Raw genomic sequence first — 18,127 nt, 5'->3', positions numbered from 1 at the left:
GAAGGCAAACCACAAGCAGATTGTGGTAGTGATGTGGAATTCAGTTGATTTTGCTGTCTCTTCTGGGTGGGAGGGGGTAGATGCTACTCATGTGGTTTCATTGCATTAAATTGATTTGCATGTTACTGCCTGTATTCATGACTGTAGCCAGAACTGCTGACACTGTTGGAGTGATAGGGGAAGACTGTCAAACTTGAGAAGATTCTGGGGAGGGCAGAAAAGTGAATTTTATTTGAAATGAAGGACAACTCCGAGGAGAATAATTCCTTCCTGTCCACCCAGGGCATATTTGTTCTTTATAGAGCTGTTGTGATACTAAAATCGAAGACTTCTGGGGTGTTGAGGAAATGCTGTTCTTTAACAGGCCAGAGCACCCTGCACTGCCCAGGGTCTGCAGAGCGAAAGGAGATATTCAAGGCAGGCTCCAGTGTTTAATGGTTCTGATTTGCATCTTGACAACTGGGCGATGGAGCTTGGGATGTGGTCCTTGTGTGTCTGCTTGTGGTCTGTGACGCTGCATGAACTCCTTTTGTGGTAGGTCTCCAGCCTCCCTTCCAACTCTGCAATCCTGCAGGGCTGATGCTGGTGTGGAGACCATGGTTTCCTCTTGGGGTGCAAGTCTAGGACTGGCTTCCTTTCCCAGGACATTTGAAGCTCCTTCCCTCTCAGGCTAGGTTACTCCAAGGCCAGGCTAGACGTAAAAGGACTTGCCCCTGGGAGCGTGGTCTTTGCTTCTGGGATGCTAGAGTTTGGTTAGGGGTCACGGTGCAGTCCTCAGGGAAGCATGTGCTGGTTGCCAGAGGTCTCCTCCCTCCCTTCTGGAGAGTATCCTGCCAAGGAAAATAGACTCTAAGGCAGAAGTGATTACAGTGAGACCGTGTGCTGTCCTGGCTGTTTCTGGAGGAAACGGTTGCCGTTTCTGCTTTATAGTAGTCAACACAGAATGGCTAAGGCAGGGCAGGACTCTGGCTCTCGCAGCCTGGGGAGCTGGAGCTGGGAACAGGAGGAGGATCCTGGCTGCGGCTGGGGAGAGGTGCCCCTGGTGCTGGGGAGGGCAGTGCGGTTGGGAAGGCGTGCCTTGTTTGAGGTGGAGGCTGGTAAAATATGATTCACATCTGTTTGAAGTAGTGATGAAATCCCAGATGAAGGATTTCTGTAATACCTGGCCAAATAGTCTGGTGTGCTTTAGCTTTGCTTTCTCCCCGGTGAGAAGGGTCGGTCCTGACCTACTTTTAGCAATAGCATTTCTGTTAAATGCTACCCAAAGCTTAGCTCTACGTGCAGCAAACACACGTTATCTGCTTTGTTCAGTTGGCGTCTGAGCAAGAAGTTTCCATCAAACATTTAGCAGACAGGGAAGAGCTATTCATAGAATCATAGAATGGTTCAAGTTGGAAGGGACCTTAAAGATCATCAAGTTCCAACCTCCCTGCTACGGGCAGGGACACCTCCCACTAGAGCAGGTTGCTCAAAGCCCCATCCAGCCTGGTCTTAAACACTTCCAGGGATGGGGCATCCACAACTTCCCTGGGCAACCTGTTCCAGTGCCTCACCACCCTCAAATTTTATTCCTGGAGGAGAATTCTCAAATTCATATTCCTGCAGGAGACACTGTTGGTGTGCTAAACCCAATTCTGCCGCTCGTGTGCACCGTGGCTCTGGCCTCTGCCTCAGTTTCCCAGTCTGCTGAGGGTGACGCTCGCTCGCTTCGCTCCCGTGGTGCGCATCAACTTTGCGCTGCGCTGTCAGGATTGGGTTAGATGCTATCTAAATGTTAATATGATAGATAACTCCTTTAGAAATAGGCAGTGAGGTTAGGTTTCCGGCTTCCTAAATACGCGATTAAGCAGGGCTGAAGTTAAGTTCTTAATATTTAAAAATAAATAAAGTCTATAAATGTACCATAAAATAGGAAGTTTAAATAGAACTGTCATCCTAGGGCAAATCGTAAAGCTCTTTGTAGCTCAGGATCCTGTCTTTGACGAGAGCCAGAAGCAGACGCTTAATGAGGGCTGTAAGAAACAGGGCATGTATAATGTGGGGGGTTTGGTTTGTGTGTTTTGTGTTGTGTTTTTTTCCTTTCTCTCCCCCTCATTTTACTCTCAGTTTATGACCATCATCAGTTTAGGGCCCTCCTTGGCCAGGAGTTGTATCTAATCATCTGATCTCAAGTACATCTATTCCCCATTAATTTATATAATCCCTCTTCTAACTTGTTTATGTTTCTGGTCTCCATGACATCCTATAGCAGTGAGCTCTACAATTTAATTATGCATTTGAAATGTTATTTAAAATATTCTACATCCAGTGACAATATCCTTGAAATAAATGTCTTACAGAAGTTGTCTGTAACTTCATCTTTCTGCATTGTAAGACATGGTAGTTGATTATTCCATGTTTTTCATCTTGACACTAAGTAATGTTTCAGATCTCTTAAATTTTCTGTATCTTCCGCCTGGTTGTTTCTTTGTCCATCCGAAGTCCGACTCTGCTCAGTCTCTCCTTATATGGAAGCTGCTCCATGCTTTTGATCATCTTTGTTGTCCTTTTTGTCATTCTGTCTCCTTTTTCAGATGTGGGAATCAGAACTGCCAGCAGCATTCAACAACAAAATGGTGATGTGTGTTTTCCTTGCTAATTGCTCCGAAGGTTGCATTTGCCTTTTTGCTTGATTCTAAATACTGAACTGACCTTTCCAAAGTTTTCCCGAGTGGTAACAGCTAACCTGGATCCCATTGTGTTTATGTAGTTAGAATATTTTGAGTTGGATTTGGTATTTATTAACATATTGTCTAGTTGCTTAGGAGTGCATGAGTTCTGTTACTTTTTACGAGTTTTTCTGAATTTAATTGTGATGAATATTTTTTTAATAATACTTTGCCACTTGTGGACATAATCCTCTTCATAGATCTTACGTGAATGTGTTGAACAGCGCAGGTTGCAGAACAAATTATTGGCAGGTCTGATTGATAACCTTCCTCTGACAGGGAAGCTCTTTTGGTTTCCTAGGTTTTAATTACTTATTAAATCATAATAGGGACTGTAACTTTAATCCCACAATAACTTTTTTTTTCAAGAGCCTTAGTTGACAGTTCTTTTAAAATCAGTTTAGTTCACATTAAACAGATTAAAAGCTGGCTCTTGGATCTCAATTAACTGGAAATGAGAAGTCTGCTCTTGGAATTTCCTGGATGCTGCAGGGATTTCTCTCTGCTCCAATGCTAGTCTGTATTTTGATCAAAAATTGGGTTCTTGAATTTCTGCAAGCAAATCTATTTCTACCAGGGGCGATGGGCTTAGATTTATCTAGATTTGTGTAGAAACAGTGGCTTTGCTCAGCAGGGTGAATTGGATGGGTAATTTTAGTGAGCTCTGCCTTCCCAGCAGGGTTCTATTACAGCTGGATTAAAACTATCTGGGCTCTCCGGATGTACTTTGTGCATGAAAGGCTAGAGAACAGGATTTTTTTCTTAACCAGTTGCCTGCAAGAATATTTGAGTCACTGATGTTATTTGGCTGGATAAAGGTTCTTGGGCAGGTAAATGGAGTGCTGGTGGGTCGAACTGGGGAAAATTACCTTTGCTCTGTGTGCAACGTTAGAAAGCCAAAGGAATAGCCTGTCTGGGTCAGGTGCTGTGAAAAGGAGGTGCTCATGAGGTCAGGTGCCTTAAAGAAAGGATGCTGGCAAACTGGAAAGAACTCGGAGAGCTACAAGAAAAATTAATTATTTTTGACTGAGGAAGCTCAAACCACCTAATGTATCCATCTGAAGGATTACACATGGCTGCAATCCATGATTCAGAAGGCTCAAAGCTGGCAGGATGTATAGGGGAAGGATTGCCTTGTGCTTGTCTGCCCTTATACTGCTTCTTAGGCATCTATTATTGTCTGTTGCTGGAGCCAGGGTTTCTGTGTAGGTGGACCTCTGTCTGAGTTAGAATAGCTGTCGTTATCTTCTTGCCCAAGGAGGATTAAGAAGAAGGATTAGTTTTCAAACTGTTGATGCAAAAAGCGACTAGAAGCTTCTTTGACTTGGGAGATCCTGTGACAAGCAAAGTTAGACAAAATGACAAGGTATTTCACTTGGGGTAAATAACCCTTGGGGATCAGCTTGCTGGGTTAAGGTGGTAGTTCCTGTAATTTAGGAGCCCTAAGAAAAAATTCTGCTTTCACTGGGAGACTTTAGTCAGCAACTTATGGGCTAGAAGAGGAGACTGCTTAGTGGTGTCCTGTGGTTTGATTATGCAGAATGTTGGAGCAGATCCTAAAGGACTCTAATTTTCAAATGTATGACACTGACAGTGGTTGTGCTAAGATACAGAGAAACTAACAGCTGACTTGATTTCCCTTTATAAAAATGTATATACAACATGGTACTTGAGTTCACATTTTGTTAGTGTTTGAGAGGATGGTCAAGTGAGGAGTCAACCCTCAATTTACAATGACAAAATCTATGAAGAAGGCTTCTTTTAACAGCAAGCAGCTTGTGGTTGCTTTCTGTTCCTTGTAAATGTCTGTGGAGTTTGTTTTGATTTATAAAAAGTTCACTATTTAACATTGAATTAATCATTAACTCTTCAGTAACCATTTGTTACTGGAAACTTAAACTAGTTTTTGTAACGCATTTTCCTGCGTGCAAGAGAAAAGGTCAGTTGTGCTAGAGCTGGTAGGGGAAGTACCGGGCCACTACCATCAGCTAATTCCAGTGTGGCTAAAATGAATATTCACGTAGACACAGGGGTGTAGAAACACTTTCTACAGTTTTTCCAAAGAACCCTAACAATGCACGAGCATCATTAACGTGGCAATAGTATCACAAAGCTGACAACATATTTTGTGCAACATTGTTTTAGTGTAATTCCTTCAACCGCCATCCAGAAAAGTAAGTTCTAACGATCAGCAGTAACTGTAAAGCATTTAGAAACATAATTTTCCCAAGTGATTATCTAATAATGCTGTTAACCTGTACTTTTGGGCTACAGAAATTTCTGCCACCTTCCCTTGCTGTTTCAGTCTTTAAATGGCTTTTTTTAATTATTTTGACCTCAGCTTTGGTGTTACATCTGGTATAACAGAGCTCTCTTGTCTCTGCCAGTCCCGCTCTGACAGGATGGCTTGGACTTGGGATTCTCCTTGGGGTCAATTTTATTTGGAAAACAGAGGTTTGTGTTCATCTCTGCTGGAGCTGCTTGTTGCAAGTGTTCTTAAACAGCAGAGCAAGGAACTGGCCTGGTAGTAGTAAATAAGACTCAAAAAAAGATGTATTTATTTAATGGGAATGTCGTCTTTCGTAGCAGAAAACAGCGAGTCTCTGTTGAGCATAAGAAACTTAGAAGGGGCTGAAATTCAGGGCTTTTGTGCAGAAAACAGCAGCAGTGATCATCTTCCTACTGCTGGGTGATTTGAATGTGCTGGGGCACAAGGATCATCATGCAGCTGGAAGAATTATGCATTTAATTTTTAAATCTTTTAGTGCTCTCACCCGTAGGTTGGCTCTGCAAGTGACACAGTGGAAATCGCAGGTACAGATTTCAGGGTCCTATTTTTTTTTTTTCCAAGGATAATTCTGGTGGCGTTGATGTTGAGTATGAAATCTAGCCTAGAAGGTGGAACATAATCTGACCTCTCCGTGTTTGGGGGATAAAATGTGGTATTAGGGAAATAATCTGTGAGGATTGAAATAATCTTTACATGTTGATACGTTGTTAAAATGTGTCCAAATGAGTTCTGGGTTTGTTTCTTTAATAAATGAGTAAAGTCTCTGAGGGGGGTACGTGAGGTCAGAGAGGTAAAAATAGTGCTACAGAAAACACGGTCTTATTTCAAATTCCAAGTAACAAAATAGTGCCATTGCTTCCACGTTATTGGTTGTTGTTTTGTGGATGTGATATAAATATTCTGTGGCAGAACTGACTAATCCTCTAGCCCTTCTGTTGTCATCCCGATTAAATAAATGAAACTCAGAAATATCATTTGGATATTAACATTTTACAGTGTGTTAGAGGCAATGTTCAGAGTATTGTCTGGAGCATTTTCCTATTTAACGGGAATGCATTAAAAAAATGGAATATTTAAAAAGAATCTTTAAGCCTTGGCAATTGCCTTCAGAATTAATTAAAGGCTACACACTTTTAGTGCAATCTGTCTGTAACAGCTGTTATACACTAGCAGTGAGCACAGGAAGCAGAACGGTTCAGTAAATCCATAGAGCTCACAAGTGTAGCCTGTCATGAAACCATCAGATTTAAATGTAGGTTATCCTCCTCCTTCCTGTCCTCCCAGAGAGGTTGTGATGGGCTTAACTAACTGAAGAGCCAGAAATTAAAAAGGTGGTGATGCCCATGTTTGAGAAACAACTTGGAAAATTGAATCAAAAGACACTGCTGGCTTTTTATCTGTTTTCATGTAGAATGGGAACGCTCCTCACTGCTGATAGCCACACAGACTCACGCTCATTTCTAATGTATGTTTGCTTGCCTAGCAATAAATACAAGTTCATTAGCTAATGGCTCTTCAGGAAAGAGCAACAAAGAGCACTATACACAGTGTTTGCCCATTGCTCGGAGCGATTAGAACCAGCTTGCAGAACATGCTGTACTAGCTTTTTTTTCTTTCTTTTTTTTTTTTTTTTTCTTCTCAGCTGCCCTCTTTTTTACAAGAAGTCATAAGGACTAGATAGTAGCTTCTCACCCAGAACATTTTCGAGGACTATCTCTTAACAGAGTGACTTCTAGGGGGATATTGGTGAGTGAAAGAAGAACAGGTCAGAGATTTGACCACAGCAGGATCTGCTTTTGATTTGGTCTGCTGGAATGAAGGACTAGTTGCTTTTCCATCTCTTTATCCAGTACAGGCTCTCCAATAGGTAAAATGCTTTTGGTGAAATGTTAGGAGAAGATTCAACTACAGATCAGAGAGCTTGTAGAAAGATCTGTTTTGCCAGAGTGGTGTCATACGCCAGGTTTTGAGTTCAACCACTGGTGGTACAAATGAGTGTCAATTCTGCCCCAGCAGTCTTCAGTGATGGTATGTGGTGGACAGAGCAGAGTCTTGCAGCTTGTAGGCACAACCTGTAGCCAGAAAGCCAGTATTTCAGAATTTGTGAGTTCCAAAGACACACGCCGATATTACTGTGTAAGTCCTGGCATAGGAAGGTTGCATTAGCTAGAAAGAAGATTAGAGATTCCTGTAAGTGGTGTAGTGTAATGATGTCTTGTGATCCTCAGCTGCTTCCAGATCAAAGACTCTCTCCTCCATGTCAGTGTGGCTCTGTCACGACGTAGTCAAGCTCCTGCTGTTGGATGGTCATCAGCCTATTGTTTGTTTGCAGGCATTTTAAGCTCTGAAACTGAGGAGACTCCAGACAGAGTTGCACAATAAGCCATCGTGACCTCTGTGTGATGGCTGTTCAGAAGTACCAAGGCAGTTGTGTGATTAAGGAGTTCCTTGAATAAAGTTTTCTCCAATAAAAATGGTGAGAATGCATAAAAAAATAACTCATGTGTTGGAGTTGGGGCAAGATATCCTCTATTGATACAAAGCTAAGGTGATGTAGTCAAGTTAGAGCTCCATCCTTCAGTCTACATGTATCCCCTTGCTCGCTTTATAAATACCCCTCATCACTCTTCACAGATGACATCTCCTGCGTGATGAGGACCTCTGTCAAGTGCTACAACGTGCTCTCTCACCACCCTGGAGAGAGACTGCAAGGCTAGTTCAGCTCTGTTTGTGGATCTGGGTGAAGCAGAGTGTGTTCATACTGCTGAGAGCAGAAAACACTAAGTGTCCATTATCAGGGCAAACAAAAGCCCTAGTGTGCACGGAACCTAACCAGGGCGCTGGTACGGTGTGAGTTGGTGGCTGTGTGCTGGGGGGAAAGCTGCCAGCCTGGAGCCAGCATTTCTGCCTGTGGGCATATCCTGACAGTGCTACCCACTTACCTACAATAACCATGTGAAGTGGAGCTTTTCCAGAGCTTCACAAAGCCTATATTTAATAATGTGTTGTATTTGTAATACTTTCCATCCGCTGGATTTCACAAGTAGACTAATCCTCTCAACTGGTCTTTTGGTAGAGCAAAGATGCCTGTTTTACTGACAAAGGAGCTAGAAAGCAGGTTTTTGTGGGTTATTTTTTTTGCAATAGCAGTGAAATAAAGGATGGATCTAGAGTCTTGCAGTTACTGTTCTCACCATTGCTACTGTGTTTTCTGCACATGGTGTGCTGGGTGCTGTATAGAATGAGTGGAAGACACAGTTTGTATGGTGAGAAGTTTGTGACCTAAATTGGGTGTTATGGTGAGAAGTTTGTGACCTAAATTGGGTAAGTCCTGCAGTAAATGCTGGGGTAGTCTTCTCTTGAAACACTGCAGATCTTTTTCCAACTCTGTGGTCTAAGCACTTCTGGATGAACAGCACTTTGAGCTTACCGAGAAGATCTAAGAGGGATGATGCTTTAGGAGGGAAGTGATGATGGTTTTCTTAGCTTTAACTACAAAATTAACATCACCTTCGAGGACCTGAGTTGCCAAAATGAGCACAGCAGGTCATAGATCGGTTCTGGTGGAGATACTGTACCCCTCAGCTCTGTTGAGCCCCTGGCCCTTGTACCTTGTCTTCAAGAGGGAGGGAAAGGGGATAGATTCACAGCTGTATCACCACATCACCTACTTCTCCATTCAAATAACGTGGTACTCGTAGTGAATTATGAGTACTTGCAGCTGTTGCCTTTTCTCTGTGGGGAAAGCATTAATCTAAATGTTGCAGGTACTTAATACCACGTTTCCACCATGCTGTGGGATTCCCCATGCTGTTCAGGATAGTTGCTCCCATCTGTGGCATGGCTTGAGTGAGTCACAGTGGATTTCAAGAGGGGTTGATCTAAAGATCCTCTGGAGAGGAGCAGAACAGGTCTGGTGGTTCCCTGGGTCTATCTAACACCCACCCCATCTGTCCTTGCCTGCACTGCGTGGCATGGGACAGGGAAGGGATGGAGCATTGTCCGCAAAGCATGTATGTTTCAGTCACCTTTCACCACTTTTACTGGTAAAGTTGCTGTGGAGAGACGGGTGCCAGCTCTTCCTCCCTCAGAAGAGTGCAGTAACAAGTAAGCAGGATAAGGTGGTCTCCCCTTCACCTAGACATGCTGCATAACTGCCTAAGGAGATGGGGACCCACAGGGGCTGGCTTGGCAGGGCCAGGGATAGACTGGTGGCCCCAGGGCGGTGATTAGAAGCTGCTATGACTGACTCTCTGGAGGCCTCATCCTGGCATCAGGGCAGAGCAGTCCCATTTGGGTGGGCCATGCTCAAGCAGCAGAAATGGCATAGGAAAGTTCCTTCTGAAGCACTAGAGGAAGAGCCTTAGACCCAAAAGAGGCTGTTGATAGCCATAAGTGATAAGAAAGAGAAGTATTAATTATGATATCTAGATCAAATACAGAGTAAAGGGGTTATTAGTTTGCTCTGAATTGGATCCCAGGTACAGTTTATTTAAACAATGGTCCTGCAGGTTGTATTTATCTTGGATGTTTGTTTTACTGTGGTGTTGCTCGTTAACAATGTATGCGATGTGCTGGCTGCTGTAGAAATGTGGTCCTGTCCTGGAGAACTTCCAGTATAGCATGATAGGAAAGAGTTGTGCAGGAGTGTGGTTAAACATGTCTTTTTCTGATGTTTCAAGAGTTAGTCATCGGCTTTAATGTTTAAAGTGCTTTCTGTCACAGTATAGATAGGACCTTCCTCCTTAGGTTATGTCCCTGGGTTGATGAATCTGTGCTTTGGACTGTTTATTCAGCAAGTTTGATACAAGTCCTGGGCTTGTGAAGGGAATCTTTCTCCAGTACCACCCAGCAGTCTTTGGGAAAGCCCTTAAGAACTTTGCTTGCAGTATTCCAGCTTCTCCTGAAGATGCACTGCCTGTTCTCTTGATGTGGAGGTGGTCGAGTAAAGTCTCTGACACTCTTGCAGACCTCTTTCTGTTGATGTTTCTGCAAATGTTGTGCATTGGCTCTTTGTGTCTAGCTCTTTGCTTTCTGTGATTATTCATATTCTCTTTGCCTACCTCTCATAGTAAGAGTGCTATTGAAGGATTTTGATGAGTGTTACTCTTCACTGCCAGTTTATGAGGAGTTATAAAGTTTTCCTCTCTTGCAGAGTGTTTACCATGCCTCTGGGAACGTTCCTCCTTCCTGTTCTCTGTTTCTTGGGAGCAGCAATTCCTCGAGGACTGCAGTATGTCACGTTTTCACGCAACACTACGAAATTCCTCCACCTGTCTATGGACTTGGAATCTGGGACCATTTACTTGGGGGCCACCAACTTTCTCTTTCAGCTGACATCTGACTTGCTGCTGAAGAATGTGGTTCAGACTGGGCCAGTTCTGGACAGTAAAGATTGCCTCCCCCCGGTCTCAAAGCTGGAGTGCCCTCAGGCACACCACACCGACAATCACAACAAGCTGCTGCTGGTGAACGCTGTGCAGAAGGAGCTCATTGTGTGTGGCAGCGTGCACCAAGGGATTTGCGAGAAGAGGAGCCTCACGTCCATCGACCACGTCCTCTTCCGACCAGAGAGCCCTGGTGACACTCAGTACGTTGCTGCCAATGATCCCAATATCACCACTGTGGGACTCATAGCCTACTCCAAGGATGAGGTCCCTTTGCTATTCGTGGGACGAGGGTACACTAGCCGAGGAGTTGGAGGAGGGATCCCTCCCATCACTACCCGCAATCTCAGGGCCCACGGAGGGGATGTTCAAGCAACAGACTCTCACTCCATTTTCTCCTATGAAGAAACAGCAAAATTGGCTGTGGGCCGGCTCTCTGAGTACAACCACCATTTCATTAAATCCTTCACTTATCGCTCGAGCGTCTATTTCCTATTCTACCGTCGGGACCTCAAGTCTCAGTCGCGTGAGTACAAGACTTACATCTCACGAATCTGCCTGGATGACTCTCATTATTACTCCTACGTGGAGTTACCTCTGCTCTGCCAGAGCAAAACCAATACGTACAGCCTCCTGCAAGCAGCCTATGTCACCCGCCCAGGCAAGGACCTGGCCCAGGGGCAGCTGGACACCGAGGGAGAAGTGCTGTTTGCAGCCTTCTCTGCCTGGCAGGCTTCTTCTGGCAAACTGAGCGAGGAGTCTGCACTCTGTGTCTACGCCATGGAGGAGGTGGATCGCCTGACCAACTGGACTAGGGATGTTTGCTATATGAGAGATGGGAAGTCAGAAGAAGGGATGGAAGTGGCGTATATTGAATACGATGTCAGTTCCAACTGTGTCCAGCTGCCAGCGGTAAGTGGCTTTGCACCTTTGCCAGGCTAAAGAATAGCCTGCAGTGTGTTCTCGTGTTGCTTTGTGTTCCTGAAGTCAGCCTGTTTCCTACAGACGGGTGTTGAAATCTGCTTGGGTTGAACACCTCTGGACTCGGGCTGTTTCTTTGCTGCTGCAGCAATGAGATGCAAGAACCGTTGCGTCCTGTTCAAGTACGGTCTGTGTCATTGCTGCTGCAGCTCTCTGCCCCACACGGGCAGGTTTCCTTGACGAGGGAGATGGGCTGTGTGTGGTAACAGGGAGAGCATCTCGTGTGACCTTGCCCTGAGACCTGTCTCATGGCAATACCAGGCAAGAGCACTGAAGCTGCAGTTCAGGTTGTTCTTTATCAGTATCTTCATCTCCTGGTCTGCACTTTCAGGGGAGGAGGGGAGGATGTGTGTGTGCACCTGTGTGTTGGGAAGGGAATTTAAGGGTTGTGCTGGGTCCCTGTTGTTTATGGTGAGATGCACCTCACCACAACTGCCTGCAAGGGCACCCGGGAATAAAAAAGAACACGACAAAAAACAAGCATCAACAAAGTCCTGATTTTGTATTAGTCCTGCGATATTTTGTGCCCAGGGAAGACCTTCTCCTCACCTGGTGGTTCTTTGTCTCCAGAGCTGCAAGAGGTGATAATCCTTTAAATTCTATGGCAAAGGCATGACGGGATGTTGCAGGGTAAAAATGTGAAGTGGCTGTGACCCTGAACCCTTGTGGTCTGTCAGCCATGCTGGCTGGTGCTGTGGTCCCCCGGGGACAGTGACACGAACACGAGTGGCGATCTCCTGGGGCGGTGCTGGGTGCAGTGTCCAGCATGAGGCTCTGTGGTTGCAAGTAGCCTGTTTTCACCCAGGGCGTTGCTAGTCCTTAGCAGAACAGCTTGTTATCTTGTGTCTTCCCTCTCCAGAACAGACTGTCCGGATAATTGCCTCTTCCCAGCCTTGTGCTACAAAGAGCAAAGTGGTACCACGGAGCTTTGGAAGTCACAGAGTTTAGATGTGTGGTCCAAAACCAGCTTTAAAATTATGGTTTTTCTTTCAGTAGCTAAAGCTGACAGTAGAATGCCTGTGGGACAAGGAAAGGGTAAAGAGCAGACTTGGAGCAGGACGAATGTAAGGTCAGGAGGACATAAGAGTTGGGAAGCAAGAGGTTGCCCACCTTGCTGTCCTGCTTTCACACTATTTCTTAGTCGTGCCCCACACGTCCTTTGCAGAGCCACATGGAAGGAATTGTCACAGGAGATTTTTAGGGCAGCTCGGGGGAGTTAAATGTCAAACTGGTGTAAGTACTTCAGAAAAATCCTTCATTCAAAATGATGTTGAGTCCCCCTGTACCATTTGATCCAGTGGGGATGTGGGTGCACAGAGCAGGAGAAAAGGCCAGTCTTCACCCTGTGATTCCCAGCGCATGATCCCAAGGTCCCAGCTGCACGGGCCGGCACTGGTGGGCTGACTAAAGTATGGTGTGTTATTAACAAGTGTGTCCAATGATATGCGAATGTCCTAACAAACTTTATCCTTCACCATTCAGTACATGGTAGCGGTTGTCGTTAAGATTGTGTCTAACAACACGTAAGGGTCGGTGCCAGCTCCAGCCTGCTCCATTCAGCGCTGGGTGGAAGCGGCTGTCAATGACCATTTTATGCAGGAGCAGTTTTAACTCTGTTTCAATGGTGGCAGCTTGTGCTGGATGTAAGGATAATGCTAATTAATTTCACATTTTTCTGCCTCCAAACCAGCCTGGGCACAAGGTATGCCCTTTTCCCTAGTTAGCACTGCCGCCTATTTTTAGCCCATCAGGAGAGGCTAAGATTGGCTTTTACAGTTCAATACAATGTCTTCAGCTGGAAAAAAAAAAAGAGCTTGTTTTTATAAGAATTTCAGAACCAGTTCATTTGTTCTAGTTTGCTCGAGATCCATTAGTCTTGAGATGCAGGAGCCGATGTACGTGCTGTTAGGGACTTGATAATTGGAAGCGTGAGACATGTTTCTGCAAGGCTTGGGAAGGCTACATATCTGCTGTGGATGTAGTTTTCAAGGTGTGTAACTTGTCCTTTTGCACCGAGCTTTGTCCTCTTCACGCAGAGATGTAGATTTGTCTTAGTGCTGCCTCTCACCTGTGTAATGCAGGAAGCACACGCTGGAATTCATGGCAGCAGCTTCACCTGAACTTGCTGCATCACACGGGATGATCCCTGAAGTGTATTTTCCGCTACGTTGCCAAGATGCTATTCACTGAAAACAATTCAAACAGCGTCCATGTAAATTTATATAAGCACTTTATACAATTATCATGGTCTTAATCCTGTAGAATGGAGCAAGCTTCAGCTCTTGGCTGTGATTAACTGCGCTGCAGACAGTCCCCGTGGGGAGGCTGTGCTGGTGCTGGGGGAGCTCGCACAGGTCACTTTGGTTTATGGTAGATAAATGTGTGTGTGAAGTGACTTGCCCGTGGCATCACATAGAGGTAACAGTAGCGCTGAGCACAACTGGGGTACGACTATTTCTGACTTTCATGTTGCTTTTTTTCTAAAGCAAACTTTGAAAAATTGGCCTCAGTAGTGATGTTATTAGGCTCCAGCATTTGTCTGAATCAATACAAAGGTTGCAAAAGATAGCTAGAATCTCATGGAAAATAAGCACTTGATGCCTTTGAGTATGGAAATCTGGCTGTGACTCGCTTCCTAATAAATCTTACAGGAACTGGACACCTGGAGAAATAGGAATCTTTAAGTTACAAGAAGGTGGCTGGAAGAAGCTTAAGAATCAAGCAACAAAGCTGATTAGAAAAATGTATCTGTCACTAAAAATGAATGATAGCTTAGAGGACAGTAAAATCTAACACCCATTAAAAGTTGTAACCCCCTCTGAGGCTTTAAGTCAGAGCCCTATGCCTAATGTGCAGAAAATGAGTTTAATTAGTATCTGAAAGGAAAACAGGAAAGCATCAGAATGAAAGGAGTGCTGGTCTAGTTAGTGTGGTGTCTTATGTGGAACCACTGTGTTGAGCCTTGCTTGCCTGCTACGACAGCAGTACGTTTGAGAATGGAGGTCAGCAGGTTAAATATATTTTTACCGTGGGATTTCCATAGACTTTGTCAAAAGCTCCTGATCATTTTTAGTTTCCCCAGGAAGCAGTCAAGCATAAAACAAACAAACAAAACCAACCAACAACAAAGAACGCCAGAGAAATGGGAGGAGAGGTTGGGGTGGGGGGGAAAGGGTCAGGTTTTCCGTGGGGTCGGCGAGGGGAGATGAGCGGATGCCTCAAGAATGTCACGTTGTGCCGTTATCGCTCATCTCCGGCGGGGGCGGCTCCGTTGCCTGGTGCCGGATGGTACCGCGCGGCTCAGGGCTGCCAAATGCAAAGCCAGGGACATCAGACAGGAGGAGGGATGCGTAACCCTGCTCACAAGGAGTCTAAATTCAACCACGTTGCCCGAGGCGAGAGAGGGAGCTGGAGTCAGCGTGGACTGCGCAGTTAATGCCTCTGCTCCACACGCAGCTTCATAAAGTAATTAGTAAAGGGCTGGAGAGGAGGAGGGGTGAAATTGTTACCCGTAAGGGATTCCATGATGAAAATCATTAGTTTACATGTACCGCATTGTTTGAAGACAAGCCTCTAATCGATTAAAAAATGGTGTTTTTAATATAATACTTGTTGGGTGAACAATCCTGCATTCAGTCTCCAAAAGGATACTGTAAAATTAAAGTAGACGCAGAATGAGGTGTCAAGAAAGATATAAAGCAGTGGAGGAACTATTCTAGACAAGACTGAGTTTGTTACTTTGGAAAAAGATGAATCATAATGGAATATCTCCTCTCTGTACATACAAATAGTAAGTTGGCAGCTTTTATTCTCTTTCCTTTTGAATTCAGTAAGTGAAGGTTTGGTGGGACTGGGAGGGATCTAACTGGAACAGAAGGATGACTGTTTTTGCACAGTGCTGTGGAGTTAATTTTCAGAAGTCTCGGAAGAATTGAAGCAGTGTGCAGAGATGACTCTTGTTTTGACTTTTTTCTGTGTCTCTGGTTGTGTGTGCTCTATGATTTCTGTGTGTAGTTAGTGAGCTCTTTGGAGCAGGTTGTGCTCCACCCTGTGTTTATGTGTCTGACGCTTTGGGATTCTACTTCAGGCTTACAATTTGTAGGTGATACAACAAAACCATGCTTGTGTTGTGTCACAGCACGTACAACAAACTCATGGTTGTTGGACCATGCTTGTGAGCAGGTGATTTTACAGTGAAAGCAGAAATTCACATCTTCCTGTTTTGTTCAGAAAAATGCAATTAATCTTCCCCAAAGCTGTATCATGGCAGTATATGGCCAGTAATGTTTTTGGAGAGCTTTAGAATTTAGTAGAGTTTTGATGCATTCATTACTGATGCTGAATGGACTTTGTTGAAATGTCTGCAGGGTTCTGTGGGGTACAAACAGCATACCTGAACTAACTAATAAGAACTGGTGGTTTCTTTTTAATTCTCAGTCAAAAAGCTTAGAGGGGTTCAAAGCTGAATTGACTGCTGGGGCACATGTTTAAGGAATTTGGGTGGAAGGGGATGGTGGGAAGTATTAAAGGTGCTGATGTTACTTGTATATGTGTTTTGGTACTGATTTCCCTGTTCTTTCCTCTCCCCAAAAAAGGATACCCTATATGCGTACCCCTGTGGCTCTGACCACACTCCCAGCCCCATGGCCAGCCGGGTACCCTTGGAAGCAGCTCCTCTCCTGGAGAAAACAGAGGCCCGTCTGACAGCTGTGGCAGTGAATGTGGAAGATGGCCACACCATTGCTTTTCTGGGAGACAGCAGAGGGAGACTGCACAAGGTATGATCTGGATGCGACAGGAAGCAAAGAAGATAAAACTGATCAGGGACGCAAAGGGGAAAAAAAGGCAATTTCTCTTGTCACTTGGGAAGTCAGGTTCCTACTAAAGATCAATACTATCAGATGGTCTCTTCTCACACTCTACTGACTGTTGAGAATGTGAATGCCCCAAACAGTGGTTGTGTTGGCTTTGGTTACATCTGCACTGAGCTAGCTACGTGGTTTCTGCAGGTATTGCTAGGCACATGCTTCCTGTGGCTGAAGTCACTGCATTGAGATTTTGGTGGGAGCTTGAAATCTTCATACACAGCGGTGGTTCCAACTTGTTCCTGATGTAGGATGGGTGTCCCCAACTCCTGCTGTGATACTTAGCCTGCGAACAACTGTGACTCTCTTGCAGGTGTACTTAGGAGCGATGGGAACTGCACATATATACTCTTCTTTGGCTATCCAGTTAAACAGCATGGTGAGTGGAGACCTGCTGTTTGACCAGTTGCAGGAGCACCTTTTCGTCATGACCCAGTCAATGGTAAGAGCAACAAAATCCCTTCCACACAAGAGTTGAAAGCATTTGAGGTCCAGATGGGTCTGGTACTGACGGGAGGGGGTGAGACAGAGAAACTGTGTGTAGAGTTCAGCCTGTGCTGGGCAGCAGCTGCTGCCAGTCTGGCTTACAGGGATGGGGACTGCCCTTCCACAAAAGCTGGAGGAAGCGTGGAGTCTTGTTACCCCAAACTGTGGCCTGTTTCATGTGCATTTCCGTAAGTCAGGCTGTATCAGCAGCAATGGAGGAATGTGAACTCCAGGCTACAAAAGGCTGCTCTATTGGCATGAAGACAAGGGAACTGCAAATTCCCGGGTTCCTCTGTGTTGAGCATCTCCATCTGAGCAGAAGAATGTGAGCCTTCTGGGTTCAGAAGTAATATGACCTGTCTCAGTTTTGCGGAAGATTAAAAAGAGAAAAGGGAGGTTTTGTGTCATTAAAACTGTGGTATTTCAATCACTTAAAAGATTAACTGTTCTTCTGTAGGCATGTAACCTACAAAAAGCAGAAATGTGTGGGAAATGTCTTTAGATAGCAGAGGTGCACTCTGACCGGGTATATAATAACAGTCTTGCAGACAAAATCAAGCTGTGCAGGGAACTATGTGAGGCACCTTTCCCTCCTCTTCTCCTTTTCTGTAATTCTCTTTGTGCCCAACATCAGTTGGAGAAGAAGAGGCATTGTGTGATGCCTCAGGGTCTTGGGGTGTTGGTATCTGCTGTGTAGGAAATCCAGCTGGAAGGAAAAGGATCCTCCTAGCAAAGGAAAAGCAGCCCTTGAGTTACTCTGAAGGAAAGAACAAACAAAAAATGAGAACATGCTGGAAAACCACTGCTTTCCATCAGCCCCCCCACCCAGCGCACTTTGAGATACTCAGAAATTTTGTAACACTTCAAAGGAGGAGTTGAAATCTGTGAGTGGAAGAAGATTAGGGAAATCTGAAATATATCCTTAACAGTAATTGTTCTGTCAATAAAAAAATGCAAATTATATCATGCACTTAGCAAAAGTAATAGGTTGGGGATTAGAAGTTGATATTTCAAAGTAACTGTCAGTGTAGAAACTGAAGTGTAGAAGCGGATTAGAGAGAGGGCAAGAGGCTGAAATCAGCAAGAATAGAAAGTTAAAGCAGAAGTATTTTGCAAGTAAAAAACTTGCCCCCAGATGGCAGAAGGCTTTTCTTCCACATTGATCAAAGCTTCTTGGTCTACTTTCAGTCAAAATGATAGTTCTGTCAGATAAAGTTGGGCAAGAGGGCATTCGGAGGCCTCAGCTGGAGCTGCTGTCTCTAGCTTCAGTCACCCACATGTCAAGAGAGATGATCTCTCATGACAGAGTCCAGACAAGCAAAAGTGAATGGTGTTCAATCTGTTATTCCTTGTTCCATTCTGTTAAAATATAGTTTTGTCACTAAATAAAGTCTCCTTATTGCAAAATGT

At 44.6% G+C, this 18,127-nt stretch overlaps 1 protein-coding gene across 3 annotated transcripts in view; it reads left to right on the top strand.

The window, feature by feature from the left end:
* PLXNB1 (plexin B1) overlaps positions 1-18,127 on the top strand; it is an 80,469-nt gene that overhangs the window by 29,619 nt on the left and 32,723 nt on the right. For all 3 annotated transcript variants that reach the window (XM_014946793.1, XM_014946794.1, XM_014946792.1), the window contains exons 3-5: positions 10,154-11,297; positions 15,962-16,144; positions 16,545-16,673. In XM_014946793.1, coding sequence (XP_014802279.1) covers positions 10,164-11,297; positions 15,962-16,144; positions 16,545-16,673 — 1,446 coding nt within the window. In that variant the 5' untranslated portion in view covers positions 10,154-10,163. The remainder of the gene's footprint in view (positions 1-10,153; positions 11,298-15,961; positions 16,145-16,544; positions 16,674-18,127) is intronic.

Source organism: Calidris pugnax, unplaced genomic scaffold (assembly GCF_001431845.1).
Source record: "Calidris pugnax isolate Ruff unplaced genomic scaffold, ASM143184v1 scaffold81, whole genome shotgun sequence".
Lineage (NCBI taxonomy): Eukaryota > Metazoa > Chordata > Aves > Charadriiformes > Scolopacidae > Calidris > Calidris pugnax.
This window is presented reverse-complemented; position numbering and strand designations above follow the sequence as displayed.